This window comes from Pollachius pollachius (genome assembly GCF_949987615.1).
Source record: "Pollachius pollachius genome assembly, contig: scaffold_45, whole genome shotgun sequence".
NCBI classification, from domain to species: domain Eukaryota; kingdom Metazoa; phylum Chordata; class Actinopteri; order Gadiformes; family Gadidae; genus Pollachius; species Pollachius pollachius.
In genome coordinates this window covers 43,670-62,307 of record NW_027641649.1, presented here as the reverse complement: position 1 = coordinate 62,307, position 18,638 = coordinate 43,670, and the positions used below count along the sequence as shown (strand labels likewise).

General features: G+C 48.6%; 1 protein-coding gene across 1 annotated transcript; it reads right to left on the bottom strand.

The window, feature by feature from the left end:
• Positions 1-84: 84 nt before the first annotated feature.
• LOC307091519 (uncharacterized protein) lies at positions 85-16,757 on the bottom strand. The gene is made up of 18 exons (XM_079759150.1): positions 16,550-16,757; positions 15,907-15,959; positions 15,417-15,511; positions 14,725-14,831; positions 14,311-14,412; positions 13,265-14,194; positions 8,290-9,096; positions 6,116-6,688; positions 5,456-5,644; positions 5,289-5,375; positions 5,010-5,183; positions 4,778-4,877; positions 4,392-4,552; positions 4,142-4,292; positions 1,850-2,175; positions 1,072-1,753; positions 869-962; positions 85-747 (listed from the first exon to the last, which is right to left on the bottom strand). Exons 1-17 carry the CDS (start codon positions 16,658-16,660, stop codon positions 916-918), a joined length of 4,695 nt encoding a protein of 1,564 aa, XP_079615276.1. The 5' UTR covers positions 16,661-16,757; the 3' UTR covers positions 85-747; positions 869-915.
• Positions 16,758-18,638: the final 1,881 nt, after the last annotated feature.

Below are 18,638 nucleotides of genomic sequence, written 5' to 3'. Positions count from 1 at the left end.
TCCGGAATGAAATTTCAAGATTAGTTAAAATAAAATATATATTTTTTATTTTCAATACATGGATTGACATTGTTATGGGTAAATTGGATAACTGCTAATCTTTAATATTAAAACGAATGTATTAAAACATGCATTCCAAGCATCCAGACTACAATGCAGAACGACTTAATGACATCGTTTACAGGAAGTGCGTCATTATTGCGCATCTAGGACCCCCGAACCGATCTGGCAGCCGAACACATTTGGTACTCAAAGCGCCACTCCCTATACGCAGAGTACGCAGGCACCGTAAGGCACCAAGTACTCAATTTCGGCAAATTAGGTGTTTTTACCTAATATATAAAAAGAGGTTCCCCCCCCCGCTCGCGTAGGGCACTGAAACGGCCAGCACCAGCCCTGATAAATGGTATCTGTTTACAAATCAAACATAACATGGTATATATGATTTTTTTTTTTACCCAATCGCCAACTATTGATCATCTCGACCACTTGATGAGGGTTTCTATGTAGGGGCACCACATCATACAACACGTTTATAACTCATCTTATGGCGCATACAGACCTGCATACAGCACATGTAAGGGTCATATGTACAAAAACACAAAAAACTGAAACATAAAAAAGGTATTAAAAAAGAGTAGAAAAATACAATGTATTCTTGTTACAGTATTTGACACTGCCCATGATTTCCAGATGTCTTGACCTGTCCTTAAAAAGAAAGTCTTCATGTACTTCATGGCTTGTTTTCTGTGGATAAAAGGAGAAAAGCAATAATACAAGATAATTCATAATAGATTTTGCTTAGATTTATAACCCTTTTTACACCATATATTGCTCCTTCAATCAGTACTATAACCCAACTGAATACCTTTTAGACTTTGTGGGAGGTAGCAGGCACTGGGTTGGCGTCAGGTCCTAAACGGAGATGGCTGCTTTATCTTTGGCCTTTTTCTTTTTGCGCTCTGTTAAAAAACACAAATACTGATGTTACTGATGTTACTGATGTTACGTTCCACTTTTTTTTTTAACAAAAGCAACTGTGCTTATTGTGAGAAATGTGCTCCTTCTCACTGGGTTTGGGCTGGGACAGCACGGGGGGTTGCGTTGGCATGGGGTCGAGCAGACCTTGGATCTCTGCTGCGAAGTGCACCTCAGCCACATGGTTATTTTTTCTCTTGCCCTCCTGACTCGTCTTCAGGCCTCCAGCAGAGTCTTTCTTGCTCTTCACAGCAGGTGTCCCGTCCTCGGCCCCGCCTGCCTTCTTATCGGCCGCCTTGCTCGCTTTCCCTGCCGCCGTCCCGTCCCCAGAGTCGCTCTTCCTCCTCCTCCTCCTCTCCGGTTCCTCCTTCCCGTCCCCAGAGTCGCTCTTCTTCCTCCTCCTCCTCTCCGGTTCCTCCTTCCCGTCCCCAGAGTCGCTCTTCTTCTTCCTCCTCCTCTCCGGTTCCTCCTTCCCGTCCCCAGAGTCGCTCTTCTTCCTCCTCCTCCTCTCCGGTTCCTCCTTCCCGTCCCCAGAGTCGCTCTTCTTCCTCCTCCTCCTCTCCGGTTCCTCCTTCCCGTCCCCAGAGTCGCTCTTCTTCTTCCTCCTCCTCTCCGGTTCCTCCTTCCCGTCCCCAGAGTCGCTCTTCTTCCTCCTCCTCCTCTCCGGTTCCTCCTTCCCGTCCCCAGAGTCGCTCTTCTTCCTCCTCCTCCTCTCCGGTTCCTCCTTCCCGTCCCCAGAGTCGCTCTTCTTCTTCCTCCTCCTCTCCGGTTCCTCCTTCCCGTCCCCAGAGTCGCTCTTCTTCCTCCTCCTCCTCTCCGGTTCCTCCTTCCTGTCCCCAGAGTCGCTCTTCTTCTTCTTCGGTTCCTCTGCCGCCGTCCCATCCCCAGAGTCGCTCTTCTTCCTCCTCCTCCTCTCCGGTTCCTCCGCCTGGACGCCGTCCATCGCGGTGTCTGCTCCCTTCCTCTTCGCCCCGGCGGGCGTGGCTGCGGGTACGAAAGAGAGGAAGGTCTGTTGGGCCGCGGGGAACGTCTTTTTAGCCCGGGGCGCGCGCGGTTTCCGCGGCAGGGCTTTGGTCTTCACCGCCTGGCCGCTGGGGTCAGCCGGAGCAGGGCCGGCCCGGGGCTTCCGGACGCGCGGCTTCTTGGCCGGGGTCGCATCCAGAGCGGCCATGGTCTGCATCTTGGCTTCGTCTTCCACTGTGCAGACGAAGGGTTAGGGTTAGGGTTAGGGTTAGGGTTAGGGTTAGGGTGGTTCAAAACGCTGCCGACCAGGTCAGCAACAGTTATACCACCCCACAGAGGCGTTACCAATAACCAGGTTAGGGTTAGTTAGACGTTACCAATAACCAGGTTAGGGTCAGGGTTAGTAAGACGTTACCAATAACCAGGTTAGGGTCAGGGTTAGTAAGACGTTACCAATAACCAGGTTAGGGTTAGTAAGACGTTACCAATAACCAGGTCAGGGTCAGGGTTAGTAAGACGTTACCAATAACCAGGTTAGGGTTAGTAAGACGTTACCAATAACCAGGTCAGCATCAGACAGTAATACCAACCCACAGAAACGTTACCAATAACCAGGTTAGGGTTAGTTAGACGTTACCAATAACCAGGTTAGGGTCAGGGTTAGTAAGACGTTACCAATAACCAGGTTAGGGTTAGTAAGACGTTACCAATAACCAGGTCAGCATCAGACAGTTATACCACCCCACAGAGGCGTTACCAATAACCAGGTTAGGGTTAGTAAGACGTTACCAATAACCAGGTCAGCATCAGACAGTTATACCACCACAGAGACGTTACCAATAACCAGGTTAGGGTTAGTAAGACGTTACCAATAACCAGGTCAGCATCAGACAGTTATACCACCCCACAGAGGCGTTACCAATAACCAGGTTAGGGTTAGTAAGACGTTACCAATAACCAGGTCAGCATCACACAGTTATACCACCCCATAGACGTTACCAATAACCAGGGTTAGGGTTAGTAAGACGTTACCAATAACCAGGTCAGCATCAGACAGTAATACCAACCCACAGAAACGTTACCAATAACCAGGTTAGGGTTAGTTAGACGTTACCAATAACCAGGGTTAGCTAGACATTACCAATAACCAGGGTTAGCTAGACATTACCAATAACCAGGTTAGGGTTAGTTAGACGTTACCAATAACCAGGGTTAGGGTTAGTTAGACGTTACCAATAACCAAGGTTAGGGTTAGTTAGACGTTACCAATAACCAAGGTTAGGGTTAGTTAGACGTTACCAATAACCAGGTTAGGGTTAGTTAGACGTTACCAATAACCAGGTTAGGGTTAGTTAGACGTTACCAATAACCAAGGTTAAGGTTAGTTAGACGTTACCAATAACCAGGTTAGGGTTAGTTAGACGTTACCAATAACCAGGATAGGGTTAGGTAGACGTTACCAATAAACAGGGTTAGGGTTAGTTAGACGTTACCAATAACCAGGGTTAGGGTTAGTTAGACGTTACCAATAACCAGGGTTAGGGTTAGTTAGACGTTACCAATAACCAGGGTTAGGGTTAGTTAGACGTTACCAATAACCAGGGTTAGGGTTAGTTAGACGTTACCAATAACCAGGTTAGGGTTAGTTAGACATTACCAATAACCAGGTTAGGGTTAGTTAGACGTTACCAATAACCAGGGATAGGGTTAGTTAGACGTTACCAATAACCAGGGTTAGGGTTAGTTAGACGTTACCAATAACCTGGGTTAGGGTTAGTTAGACGTTACCAATAACCAGGGTCAAGGTTAGTTAGACATTACCAATAACCAGGGTCAGGGTTAGTTAGACGTTACCAATAACCAGGGTTAGGGTTAGTTAGACGTTACCAATAACCAGGTTAGGGTTAGTTAGACGTTACCAATAACCAGGTTAGGGTCAGGGTTAGTTAGACGTTACCAATAACCAGGGTCAGGGTTAGTTAGACATTACCAATAACTAGGGTTAGGGTTAGTTAGGAATTACCAATAACCAGGGTTAGGGTTGTTAGACGTTACCAATAACCAGGTTGGAACAGAAACGCTTGTGCCACTTTTTTCTGATGTGAATTAGACAAAAAAAATTGAAATTACAACAAACAACAACAAGTAGCCCCACTAGCCTCCCACACACACACACACACTCACACACACACACACACACCTGACAGATTCAAAACCAGCCGCTTCCACTTCTCCACATCGAGACTGCCTTCAGAGTCAGAACTGTTGTTCCAAGCAGGAATCTGCGGGGCACTGGACAAGACGTCCTCTGGCTCTGTGGGCTGAGGATCCCCCAGTTTCCTCTTTGTCGACTGAGGGTACAGAAGACATTGTTTAGCATACTACTGCATCAGCCGTGATACCTCAATGGCCTCTCTTCTACATTAATGGTTGTGTTTGAATTTTCAAACCTTCTTTGTTGGCGGTGTCTTTTTTGGCGTCGGTGTCTTCTTCAGCAACTGTGTCTTTTTCACAGGTGTGGCTTTGCCGATCACAGGTGGAGCTTTGCTTTTCACGGTGGTGGCTTTGTTTTTTGTGGGGGTGGCTTTAACTTTTAAGGTCTTCGCCGTGTCTAGGATGGAGGGAAATTGAAAGCACATTTGGATGTAGGAATCAGATTGAGCAGCCAGGGCAACGAGACCACCTTCTAAGCAAATTGACAATTATTCTCAAAGACCAAATCAGTCCACCTTATTTCACAGGACTGCAACAGGTCCTCTAAGGGCCGGGCCATTAATCCAATTTTGATCGCGATTTCAGCGTCAAACGATCATAGACGTCCTTGTAGGCTACATACCTGCCACTGGGCCTGCGGCTTGGAGGACGGCACTTTGGAGGCTAGCTTTGGGCTTACAGCCAGGAGAGGCAGCTGTGGAGCCAGGAATCGCTCTGGACCTCTGTTGAATCAATTTAAACTTGTAAATCAATGATCTATATACAGTGGCATACAGACAGCTCTGCAGATAGCAAAGACAATCAAAGGTTTAATAGGATAACGGGACTAACGAAGCATGGTCCCTAACGCCAACCTTTACTGGAGTCTTCTTCCCAGCCTCCGAGTTGGTGCTCAGAGCTCCGTCTTTCTTGGCCCGCTTGGGCTTCGGGACGGCCTTGGCCTTCGGTGCGGCGGTTGAAGTTGCGGGTGCTTTGGTTGCCTTGGGTTTAGACTTTGCTTTGGATGGGGGCTTGGAAGTGGGCGCCGCCTAAGAAGACAAACGTCATCAGCGTGGGCAGCAACATCACTTCTCCATGAGCTGTAAAGCCCTACTAAAGGATCAGTGTATCCACCGTCAGTGTGTGGGACTCACTGTGGCGGGGGTCTTGGGGGTCCGCGGGCCTGCTCTGGGGGTGGGTTTCCCTTTCGACTGGAGTAACTTCAGCATGGCTCCTAGTGCCTGTTGAACGGTTTCAGAAGCAGGTGTCAAACGGACGTCAAATACAAAACGTAAGATACGTGGTGGACGGACCAGGCTACCTGGGCGTTGTCCTCCTCGCTGTCGGACACCGTATCGCTGGACTCTGCGGCCGCTCCTCCTGTGCTGATGGTCTCCGGCGTGCGGTGGACCACGGCGTCGTCGCTGGAGCTATCCGAGGCCTCGGGCCGGGCGGGCAGGGGCCCAGCGCGCGGGCGTGGAGCCTGGCCCGGGGGCTGTGGTAGGGGAACCTATGGGAACCAGCGACCGGGTTAAGAGATCAGATGGAGCCATGAGTCAAGAAAATGTCTACAAAATATAAAGGGATGAAAATATTTTAAAAATATATATAATATATAATGTTCACGCAAGGCTCGCGATTATCTTTAATGACAATAAAGGTAAATTTAATCTTGGCGGGACAAGTAATACAATTAATAACAATTCATATTTTTCTTAATTTTTCTGGTTCATTGAAGTTATTTAAAATGGTTTTTTTCTGGTGCTAGAGCTTTGAATGCCTCTGCATATATTCTCATTGCAAGTAAATGCCAGGATTTTGTTTTTACATTTTCCAAAAGATATTCGTAATATTGTAATGCAATATAAAAAAACGCTTCTTTAAAGAATCGTAATACGTATCGACCTCGTAATGCAAGCACCCTGGAACTGAAAAACACGAGCTGATTCCAGGGCCTAACAGAACCTCTCAACATGCCTACCGTATAACACACCTCCCCACCGCCAGGCCTCCTGTTCGCCCCCGCTGGAGTCTTATCGGGAGTGGTCCGGCCGAAGAAATCCCAGATGGTTGTCATGGGGACGCTGGGGGTCCGTCCCCCGCCCTCCCCTCCCTCGCTGGACCCAGGGCCGGGCGCTGCAGAGGGGTGGGGGCCCAGAGGGGCGGGGCCCGGGGCCACAGGAGGGGGGGTCTTGGAGGGTGTAGAGGCCCCTCTAAGGGGCGTCTTAGGGGTGGTGGGAGGGGCCTCATCGTCAGTCCCCGAGGACTCCGTCTCACTGGAGCTCTCCGCGGCCTGGGCCGGTCTGGCGGCAGCGGCCAGCGGGGTGGACGGCGTGGCGGGCGTTTCTTTGGCAGCCTTGAAGTAATCCAAGATCTGCGTCTGTCTGCCGAATCCGTCCTCACTGTCCTCACTGGACTCAGGGCTGGAAGCGGCCGGGCGTTTAGCGGCGGGGCCGGGGGCTGCAGGCGTGGTGGTCTGGGCGTGTGTCGAGGAGTCTGTAGGTGCTGTCTTCACAGGCTTTGGGGTGCCGACGGCCGACGCCTTGACAGCCGGCTGTGAACCAGGTTGGGACCAAGCAGAACGAATACACATTAGAATGAATACATGTACTGCTACATTTAAAGTGAATGACAACAATCCCGGCTTTTTTGACAGGAGTCATGTTACGATGTCGCTCTCAAAGACCTCAGTCTTCAACCCGGTCCACTTGACACTCGGTAGGTGCATGACAGTGGTAGGCCTACCGTAAAACTCAATAGCCCAGGCTTCTATTTGTTTCAATCACTGAACTTTCGAAAACTCTTGCTCAGCAAAGATGGGAAATACTATAACATTTATTATTTAAACCAGTATGAAAATTTGTACCGTACGTAGGCCTATACACATTACCAGGCTATTGAATAACGCCCACACACACACACACACACACACACACACGGTGGCGGAGTGGTAATCGGGAGAGTCGGGAGAATTCCCGGTGGGCCATTAACGTTTCGGGGCCGCCGGGCTGATTACTGCGGGATAACAATATTGCGTTTATAAAAGTTCCTTGCAGCGCCGTCCGGCAGCCTGAGCTGTGCCACCACAACCTCTCACTCATTCTACACACGCAACACATACAATCTGTCAACGTCGCAACCAAGTCGATTTTGTCTAGAGCGGAGTAACTGAGCGGCCCCTCCTGCAGTGGTACAGCCCAGGTCGGCCTGGAACTGCGATTGGTCAGAAAGACGTAACAGCTAATGACAACATTGAAGGCTCGAACAGAGTGACACACAAACACACACACAATTTTAAGGAGTTTTTCACCCGCTCCGTATCCTTGCTTGCCCCAACAAGTTTGTGCGGCGTGCTTGTTGTTTTGTTTCCGGTGTAGCTAGATCCGGTATGGTGTTGTAGTTTTTCAGCAGGTGAAAAAACTAAAACTTTTGCCAAGCCTAAAAAGCGTTAATTGCGCGATATAAAAATTAACGCCGTTAAAATTGGTTTGCGTTACCGCCGTAAATAACGCGTTAAACTTACACCACTAGTTTTTTCATGTATCGTCATTGGCCGATTATTATTGTTTTTCGCCGTTTTTATTTTTTTATTTTGGCCTGGCATGATTTACAGACAGTTCAATAAATTGAGACTTGTAACATTTGTTATCTTCATTGGGTCATTTTCATGATGTAAATTGAGGGAGCAAAAGCAGTATCAGCTTAGCCTGGGAATCCAGACCCCCTTCCAGAAAGCTGCAGGGTCTGGCAACGGGTAATGAAAATGGCCCAACCCGAGGGGCCGCACCAAGCATGCATTTGAAAATATCAAAAGAATACAAGGGGTGACGTATCCAGACCAGCGGAGCTAACCAATAGATAAGACTCTTGCCGTATCCGGTCGGTAAAACAGCAACGCTTTTGGCCCGCCTATATCAGATACACCGATGTGTTCTGGGCCAGGGGAATCGGGGAGAAAGCATATTTCTCGTTTCCAAAGTGACTCGCGGAGCAAATTCTGCTCTCGCGAGAACTCAGGATTTCCAGGGTAGTATCGGCTCCAAATATTGGCTCAAGAAAATCGGTATCGGCGAATCGGTCATCGACTAAGGCTGAGGACCGATAACGGCCCGAAAAAAATCCATATCGGCCGATCCCTAATCGAGATCGACTCACCGCTGGGGCCTCCTGGTCGCTCTCTGAAGTCGTGTCGCTGCTGACGCTGTCCGGCCTCCTGCGGGCGGCCGCCGGGGCCGCAGACACTGACCCCGGCCCCCCAGGGGCGGGGGCCTGGGAGGGTGTGGAGGCCGCTCTAAGGGGCGTCTTCACAGGGGCGGTGGGAGGGGCCTCGTCCTCGCTGTCCGAGGACCCCGTCTCACTGGAGCTCTCTGCGGCCTGGGCCACCGGGGTCTTCTTGGCTGAAGAAGCGGCTCCGACCGCTTTAGTCTTGGGCGCAGCAGTGACCCGAGCGGCCGGGGTGGTCGGGGTGGTCGGGGTGGTGGTCGGGGTGGTGGTGGTGGTCGGGGTGGTCGGGGTGGCGGCCCCATCATCACTTTCCTCACTGGACTCAGTGGTGGTCCCAGCAGAGGGCGTGGCCCTATTGGGGCCCGGGGCCGCAGGAGGGGGGGTCTTGGAGGGCGTAGAGGCCCCTCTAAGGGGCGTCTTAGGGGTGGTGGGAGGGGCCTCATCGTCAGTCCCCGAGGACTCCGTCTCACTGGAGCTCTCCGCGGCCTGGGCCGGTCTGGCGGCAGCGGCCAGCGGGGTGGCGGGCGTTTCTTTGGCAGCCTTGAAGTAATCCAAGATCTGCGTCTGTCTGCCGAATCCGTCCTCACTGTCCTCACTGGACTCAGGGCTGGAAGCGGCCGGGCGTTTAGCGGCGGGGCCGGGGGCTGCAGGCGTGGTGGTCTGGGCGTGTGTCGAGGAGTCTGTAGGTGCTGTCTTCACAGGCTTTGGGGTGCCGACGGCCGACGCCTTGACAGCCGGCTGTGAACCAGGTTGGGACCAAGCAGAACGAATACACATTAGAATGAATACATGTACTGCTACATTTAAAGTGAATGACAACAATCCCGGCTTTTTTGACAGGAGTCATGTAACGATGTCGCTCTCAAAGACCTCAGTTACGTTCTCTTTGGCGACCCCCTTTCTCCCAGAGATACAACCTAGGGGTCGACCAATATGGACTTTTTAGGGCCGATACCGATACCGATTTTTTTTCATCAGCCTTAGCCGATGGCAAATACGCCGATTAGGGCAGCAACTAACGATTATTTTAATAATCAATTAATTGGTCGATTATTTTTTTAATTCATCAGATAAAAAAAGAAACATTTGTAATTGCCGCATCTTTATTCAAAAACTGAACATTACTTCAAATTCACAGTGCACACTGTGAAGTGTAAAAACACCAGGTTATTGCTCCAACGTCCCGGAGCAACTATTAAAGTAATGATATTGAATGATAAAAAAATAAAAAACATACAATGTATGATAAATATTTATATATACAGTATATAAGGGATGTCCATGGTTAACCTATAAGATCTTTAACCAGTAAATACTAACGGTTAAAAGACAAATGAAATCATCTTAATTTCTCTCAGATGACAGGAGATCGTTAATTTTTATTGATATTGATAGCATTTTCGAGGCTCCTTAACGATCCAAGTCTTTATTGATACCACTATTGATACTTTTCTATTATTTTGTTGAAATAGAACTTGTATTATTGCTTTAATTGCTGATAAGATGATCATAGCTCAAGATAGGACGTTAAACAGGACATAATTCCATCTTTACTATCTATTTTATATTCAGTCCCTCCAGAAAAACGCGATTATGCGATTGCATAATTCAACGCATAATCAGCCAAAGTCTGCATATTCATGCGGGGGTCACATTTTTTCAAATATGCCGCACTTTCACCGCATAAATTGCCGATTTCCGCGCAAAATATGCGGGGCTTGCATGATTTCATAATCCCCGCATTTTCGTTGCAAAACAGTCACATATATCTTAGCAGAAGGTGGAAAAATGTTGTGTTTACTTCACACAACAGCAGCCATTTCCCCCTGCTGCCATGGGAACGTTATGAAGTGACGTAATTACGCGATGTGAACGTCATTGAAAAGCTGCATTTTCCGCAAGTTCCCGCATTTTTTCGCAAGTTCCCGCAATTTTTGCAAGTTCCCGCAATATCCTCGCATAAAATTGCATAAATCATCGCATTTTTTAAGAAAACATGCCGCATAATCAATGATTTTTGGCCGCAACAATCACAAAAAAACGCCGCGTTTTTCTGGAGGGACTGTATATTGCTCGGAAAACAAGTTTTCGGCAAAATCTCATTTTTTTTCAATCAATCATATTACCGAGCCGACCTGAATACACCACAATTGACACAGTTTGCCACTTTTTTTAAGCTAACTAGCTCTATATCCTGCCGATTTTAACATGGATTTAAAAACTGGATTACTATTTTTAACTGACGGGACTTTCTACACCGTCCGGTTGTGTGATTACTACCGCTGGTTTGAAAGACTGTTGATGCACGCGGTGCTGGCTCGAGCCCGTCTGCACTAGTGTTGACTCGTTCGCGAACGAATCAGTTCGAATGAACGAATCGTTAAGACGAACGAACTGAACTGGTTCCTCTCTCTCGTTCACCTCGTTCGTCTCGTTCGCCTCGTTCGCCTCGTTCGTCTCGTTCGTTCTCAGAGTCGACTCCTCCCAGACCCACTAGTCGCTGACTCGCTGACAGTTCGTTCACTCACTGTGTGAGTGGTGAGGAGGGACCGACTGAGAGACGTCACGACTCACGAGAGCCAGCCAATCGTTTGCTGTTCTAGGACTGAGTCTAGGACGCTCTCGTTGAATTTTAGTCAATGAGAGACAGAAATCAACAGGTTTAATGGGGAAAAAACAAATGGGCTTAGTGAGCGAGCTATCTATTATTCACATTGGCCATCTGTTGCACGGACGTATTTAAAGGATGCATTGTACATATTCATAATTCGAAATTCGTCCCAGCCTTTATACCACATTTTTCACAACCTACCAGCTCTCGTTGTGAAGACTACTCACCGCGCAATTCGTTTCAATGGAAATCGCGACAGTATACTTTCAACATAAAGTGTACATATTTATCATTTGAAATTCGTCCCAGCCTTTATACCAGAAACTCTAGAGTCTATAGTGTAGCGACCCTGGGACATTTAAAGAGTTTGTGTGTTATGTGTTGCATTGTATTTCGTTGTCCGTTATGCCAGTTGTTCTCTGTGCATGCATTGGATGTTCTTCTTGTCAATCAGTGTGGGGGGCGAATCATCAGGTCAGCTGGGGGAGGGCCTTGGGAGAACAGGAGGGTGGGGGCTTGCACGTTGAAGGGACCGAGTTGGGGGGTTGCCCGGGTAACCGGCTGTTGTTAGTGTGGCTTTTTGCCGTTGGTTACGGGTTTTCAGTGACCTGGTTTGTCACCGGCGAGGTCATTACAATAGCGTATAACTGCGTTGTCTGATAACAGTTTAATGCATTTTTCACAATTAACCAGCTCTCGTTTTGAAGGCAGTGCTAATTTTGGCAGCTAGATTTAGTCTTTGGCTGCACAGGGTTCTGTTTATGGGAGCCTAAAACACCCGGGACACCCACCATCATTGCTAAATCAAGTCTATTATTTTGCTGATATGTCAAACATCCAATAATCAACTACACCCCCCATCCCGCTGCGTTTGGTTAAAGTTGTAATGTTGACGAATGAGAACGAGGGAGGCGCTGAGTCTGAGCCGTTCATTCCATGATTCTACCGGAAACTCGACTGAACCGGAAACTCGACTGAACGAACGAACGAACTAACGAACGAGGGGCTGAGTCTGACTGACTCAGAGAACCGTGTATGATTCGATTCACCGCTACCGGAAACTCGACTGAACGAACGAACGAACGAACGATTCACGAACGACTCCCCTTGGCGAACTGAATCACGCGAACTGGTTCGCGGAAACGAATCAATAAATCCATCTCTAGTCTGCACACCGTCTGCAGCAGCAGCAGCTGACAGAGTTTACGGTTGGACTAGACGGATACTGAGTTGAAGGAGTTTTTTTAACCCAAAGACAGTGAAGGTACGACACTTTTATATAGGCCTACAGTCCAGTGTTAAGATATGACCAAAATACAAGCTGTGGTCGCTCACACTAAAGCTTGCTGTGGGCGTGCATGAACCAAGAACCAACCTGTCGGCGGCTGGCTGTAAACAGTGCCGCGCCCACGAGTGACGTATTAATCGCGCGACTCAACGAATCGATGACCAAATTCGTTGCCAATGCTTTTAGCTATCGATTTTATCGATTCGTTGTTGCAGCCCTAACGCCGATACCGATTTTCTTGAGCCGATACTACCCTGGACGTCCAGAGTTCTCGCAAGAGCACAATTTAAATTTGCTCAGCGAGTCACTCTTGGAACGAGCAATATACTCACTCCCCGGTTCCCCTGGCCCACAACATTAACCAATCACATCGGTGTATCTGATATAGGCGGGCCAAAAGCGTTGCTGTTTTACCGACCGGATACGGCAAGAGTCTTATCTATTGGTTAGCTCCGCTGGCCTGGATTCGTCACTCCTTGTATTCTTCTGATTGCTCGTAGTGTTAACCAATGCGTGTTATCCAGTGATATTTTCGGGTTGGGCCATTTTCATTACTCGTTGCCAGACCCTGCAGCTTTCTAGTTGTGGGTCTGGATTCCCAGGCTAAGCCGATACTGCTTTTGCTCCCTCAATTTACATCATACAAATGATGATAACTCTCAATTTAAAAAAGGAACATTTATTGAACTGTCTCTAAATCATGCCAGCAAAAAATAAAATGAAATAAAGAAAAATTAGAATAAATAAATTGCCGAAAAAAACAAACAGAAATATGGGCTGATAATAACGGCCGGCCGATATATATCGGTCAATCACCAATACAAACACAGCCCCCCCCCACGCACCCAGTTCCTAACGTGGAAAATACTGCAATTGCAAGATCATTCATCAGTGGGCCCCTGGGCTCACTCAGCATTGTGTCCTCATTCGGGGAACGCAGAGACCTTAAATACATTTATCTACACGCAATCTTGGAGATGGCAGCCATAGCATCGAGATCGACTCACCGCTGGGGCCTCCTGGTCGCTCTCTGAAGTCGTGTCGCTGCTGACGCTGTCCGGCCTCCTGCGGGCGGCCGCCGGGGCCGCAGACACTGACCCCGGCCCCCCAGGGGCGGGGGCCTGGGAGGGTGTGGAGGCCGCTCTAAGGGGCGTCTTCACAGGGGCGGTGGGAGGGGCCTCGTCCTCGCTGTCCGAGGACCCCGTCTCACTGGAGCTCTCTGCGGCCTGGGCCACCGGGGTCTTCTTGGCTGAAGAAGCGGCTCCGACCGCTTTAGTCTTGGGCGCAGCAGTGACCCGAGCGGCCGGGGTGGTCGGGGTGGTCGGGGTGGTGGTGGTGGTGGTCGGGGTGGTGGTGGTGGTCGGGGTGGTCGGGGTGGCGGCCCCATCATCACTTTCCTCACTGGACTCAGTGGTGGTCCCAGCAGAGGGCGTGGCCCTATTGGGGCCCGGGGCCGCAGGAGGGGGGGTCTTGGAGGGCGTAGAGGCCCCTCTAAGGGGCGTCTTAGGGGTGGTGGGAGGGACCTCATCGTCAGTCCCCGAGGACTCCGTCTCACTGGAGCTCTCCGCGGCCTGGGCCGGTCTGGCGGCTGCAGGAGAAGCCTTCCTATTGGCTGACGGCGTGGCCGCCTGTTGGTTCCCAGGCAGCGGTTCCTCGTCGCTGTCTGAAGACGACGCGCTGCTGACGCGGCCTGCCTTCCTGGAGCCTCCAGCGGGGGTCTTTGCTCTTGGTGTGCCTGGAGCAGCCAGGCTGGTCGTGGTGGGGGTGGCCTTCTGCAGCGGATCAGCGGCTCCAGCTTCACTTTCATCACTAGACTCACTGCTGGACGAGGCCGGCGGTTTGGACTTGGAAGGACCAGCAGCTGCCTTCACTGGGGGATGGACAGCCTGGGTCGTGGAGGTCGGTCTCGCTGGCGGCTTTTTTCTCTGTTTCAAACGCTGGAAAAAGAAATCAGTGAGGAATGAATGATAAGATCATCGCTTTCATGAATTGGAAAAGCCATCGTTTTTCATACAGGTCATTAAACTGAGCATGATATTCCAGAACACCTCACCCCTGTAGTTCCCTCTTCGCTCTCTGGCTTGCTGGGAACTGTAGTTTTAACTGCAATCCCACGATTCTTCACCAGAGTTTGATTAGATAATTTTTTCAGTGTCTGTGGGTGAGATTAAAGGTGCAGCAGAAATATTCAGGGATGGCCTAAACAATACTACCTTCTTCTTTCTCATCCGATGTCGATATCATAAACTTGGGAGATCATTTGATTACAACATTCATTATTTTGTAGTCAGTGTTTTTCATTTTTTTCAGTGTCACGTGTTTATAAGTAAAGCAGGTTTCTGCGTTACTATTCTATGAATCATTGTAATTGTAGAATCAAATAGCAAACACAAATAACCAAACAAATTCAGAGTGACTTCTGTTTATGCTTGACTGAGTGTCTGCACTGTGTAGGCTCTAACCTTACCTGTGGAAGTAGGCTTTGGCTGAACAGTTCACTGTCCTCCTCATCATCCTCATCATCCTCCTCATAATCACCAGCTCCAGTTTCCCATCTTGCAGGCTTGACCCCACCTTCAGAAAACGGGTTTTATAACAAATCGTTTGACTACTGAAGTGCAACACTGCAGAATGAACACAGCCCAATATTAAACTGACAGCACATACTGTTAATCATGTCTAAAGCCTGCATGCTGTGTGTGACTGCCCCCCTACCTTTACAGTGGCCCCTACCTTTACAGTGGCCCCTACCTTTACAGTGGCCCCCTACCTTTAGAGAGTGGCCCCTGCCTTTAGAGAGTGGCCCCTACCTTTAGAGAGTGGCCCCTGCCTTTAGAGAGTGGCCCCTACCTTACAGTGGCCCCTACCTTTAGATTGGCCCCTACCTTTAGAGAGTGGCCCCTGCCTTTATAGAGTGGCCCCTGCCTTTAGAGAGTGGCCCCTACCTTTAGAGAGTGGCCCCTACCTTTACAGTGGCCCCTACCTTTAGAGAGTGGCCCCTACCTTTAGAGAGTGGCCCCTACCTTTACAGTGGCCCCTACCTTTAGAGAGTGGCCCCTACCTTTACAGTGGCCCCTACCTTTAGAGAGTGGCCCCTACCTTCAGAGAGTGGCCCCTACCTTCAGAGAGTGGGCCCTACCTTTAGAGAGTGGCCCCTACCTTTAGCGAGGGTCACCCCATCCTCGTCCTCCGACGTCTCGCTGCTGCTCTTCGGGTCCGCTTTCCGCCTCCTCTTCGTCAGCCCATTGGACTTTCTATCAGCCAATGAAACATCAACACGAAGCCTGTGTTACTTCACTGTTCTAAAGGGTTAATGTTAGGGTTAGGTTAGGGTTACCTAACCCTAACCTAACCCTGTTCTAAAGGGTTAATGTTAGGGTTAGGTTAGGGTTACCTAACCCTGTTCTAAAGGGTTAATGTTAGGGTTACCTAACCCTAACCTAACCCTGTTCTAAAGGGTTAATGTTAGGGTTAGGTTAGGGTTACCTAACCCTGTTCTAAAGGGTTAATGTTAGGGTTAGGTTAGGGTTACCTAACCCTGTTCTAAAGGGTTAATGTTAGGGTTAGGTTAGGGTTACCTAACCCTAACCTAACCCTGTTCTAAAGGGTTAATGTTAGAAACGAAGGGTGGGGGGGTAATCGTACTCACTCCAACCATGAAGTATAAATGTCCATCAAGGACGCAGAGCTGCCCGTTTCCACCTGTAATGCAAAGAAGAACAGCTTAGGTAAGTGTGTGTGTGTGTGTGTGTGTGTGTGTGTAGTGAAGGTGTGTGTGTGTGTGTGTGTGTGTGGTGAAGTTGTGTGTGTGTGTAGTGAAGGTGTGTGTGTGGTGAAGGTGTGTGTGTGTGCGTGTAGTGAAGGTGTGTGTGTGTGTGTGTGTGTGTGTGTGTGTGTAGTGAAGGTGTGTGTGTGTGTGTGGTGAAGGGGTGTGTGTAGTGAAGGTGTGTGTGTAGTGATGTGTGTGCGTGTATAGTGAAGGTGTGTGTGTGTGTGTGTGTAGTGAAGGGGAGTGTGTGTGTGTAGTGAAGGGGTGTGTGTGTGTATTGAAGGGGTGTGTGTGTGTGTAGTGAAGGGGTTTGTGTGTGTAGTGAAGGTGTGTGTAGTGAAGGGGTGTGTGTGTGTTGAAGTTGTGTGTGTGTGTGCAGTGAAGGTCTGTGTGTGTGTAGGGAAAGTGTGTGTGTGGCTGTGTAGTGAAGGTGTGTGTTTGTAGTGAAGTGGTGTGTGTGTGTGTGTTTAGGGAAGGTGTGTGTGTGTGTGCAGTCCGTCTGGTTGTGTCTATGCGTGCAGACCTGAGGCGCGTGCTTCCTCAGCTCCTCGGCTGCGTCCAGCAACCCGCTCTCCTTTAAATGACGACAGATCAGGAGGATCAAGTGGCCGCGCTTCGACGCGTCCGCGGACATCTTTAAAACAAGACGCGACAATGCGACAGAGCATATAAATACGGAACAAAACTAAAACAAACTCGAAGAAAGTACCCACGCTACACACACACACACTCAACCGACAGCTCACACGCGTGTTTGAGGCGGGTCGGTCCGGCCTTTGAACTACGACTGTTCTTCCGCTTTGGTGCAGAGATGCATCATGGGACGTGTAGTCCTGAACAATGAGCGCGCTATGGACGTTTTTATCATTTTACTTGTGTCTTTTTGTATTGAATCATATAACGATGTGTGAGGTTAAAAGTTTTGTTAAAATTGGATGCGTACACACACCTGAAGATGGAGAAGTCCATGTAAAAGGAAGTGAGTAGTAACCAACATGATGCGGTCACACCGAGTGCACCGAAGACTACAACTATTTTTTATATCTGCTTTGTAAAATGATATCCACAAGAATATTTCACGATCCACAAAAACATAAATATTATTACTTACGTCTTGTAGAAGGATTTTCACATTATCTTTCGGAACATAATTCACGGGGTTGTGTCCATGCGTGCAGCTTGTCTGCACTTTGTGGATGAGCACATAGCATTCACCTGTAGAGGGCGACATGCATGTTGGTGTAGCCTACTGCTGTTGGCCCGTCTTGGTAAGACAAGAGTTTGAGCCCCCATTATGTATGCTTCCTAACGAGTATTTAATTGAATTCCCACGTGTTCGTGTTGCAAGAGGATGATTTCAGCGTTTTCGCCCAAATTTCTTTCCATATAAAAAGACGCGCTCTGCACTGATATATGCCCCTTTTTGCTACTGCAGCAGGGGAAATGCTAATTTCCCTTCTATATATTTTTCAAATTCAAGATACATTCAATTCCATACTATAAATAAGTTTCATTCTTCGTTGTTCTTATGGGTGATTCGTGGGATGGGTTCGAGGGTTAGCAGTAGCCTCGCCACTGAATGGGGTGTGCACATAGCCGGTCGTCCGGGGTCAGAACTGAGACGTGAACTGTGTTTTGAGGCGTTTTCCTCGGGGAGGCTGTTGGGTAAGGGGGGGTAAGTGGGAGTGACCGGGGTGAAAGGGACCTATTCATGGCCGCAGAACCAGGAAAGGAAAGCAGAGCGTATTCCAGTTGGAGTGTCAGCGTATTCCGTGGGGCTCACTAAGGTGTGCACACACACACACACACACACACACACACACACACACACACATACACTTTTGGGTGGCGGCTGGTTTGGTCATTGGGTTGACTCAGCGGCTATTCTCGAGGTGTTGATGGGACGGACCACCAACAGTTTTTAAAAGCAATAAAAATGGTTAGTAAAATTGGAAAGTAAGTAATTCCTCAGGTTCGTTATTTAATTGTATCGTTTTTTTCTAGACTCATCGTAACACATCTTGAAAACGGATTTGAATAGCTCATAAAATGATGCAAAATAATACACTTAAGATGTAGTGTTCAGGTCAGGAGAGTAGGGATGAAACCCAAACACCGAAGACTTAGGTACCCTTTGGCACACTAATCAGTCCACAGTTCACCTGGCTTTGAAGGCCTTTAACAGCCAAACGGCCGTCTGTTTGAACAGGCTGGTCCTGTAAATGGCACTCTGTTTCACAGGAAGTTAATCCACTCTACATTCCACACGTTTAACCACTCCTGCCTTAACTCACCATGCAGAATATTGGAGGCCTTGAGCAGCAGGTCTGTTAAAGCTTATAGCTATAGCTATAAGCTATAGCTATAGCTTATAGGGAACAGTGATGTGTCGCGTTTACGGCGGATATACTTGGGCGACTCTTTGGGTTGATTATAACACATTGTGGTGTAATTCAGTTGAAGCTTGTGATCTTATTCATACTACCAGTTGTCATGAATTAAATGTTTACTCTATTTATATTGCTATCAAGGTGTGTAGAATTTTCTATTTCGCTCATTGTTGAGTTTGTACTTGTCTTTCCCACGTATTCAGTGTGTCAGAATATAATATT

Coding starts and splice junctions, on each gene's coding strand:
- LOC307091519 (XM_079759150.1), bottom strand. CDS start 16,660: ATGTCCGCGGACGCGTCGAAGCGCGGCCACTTGATCCTCCTGATCTGT. Junction 4,878..5,009: donor GGAAGAAGACTCCAGTAAAG/GTTGGCGTTAGG, acceptor TTGATTCAACAG/AGGTCCAGAGCGATTCCTGG. Junction 4,553..4,777: donor AGCCGCAGGCCCAGTGGCAG/GTATGTAGCCTA, acceptor CCTCCATCCTAG/ACACGGCGAAGACCTTAAAA.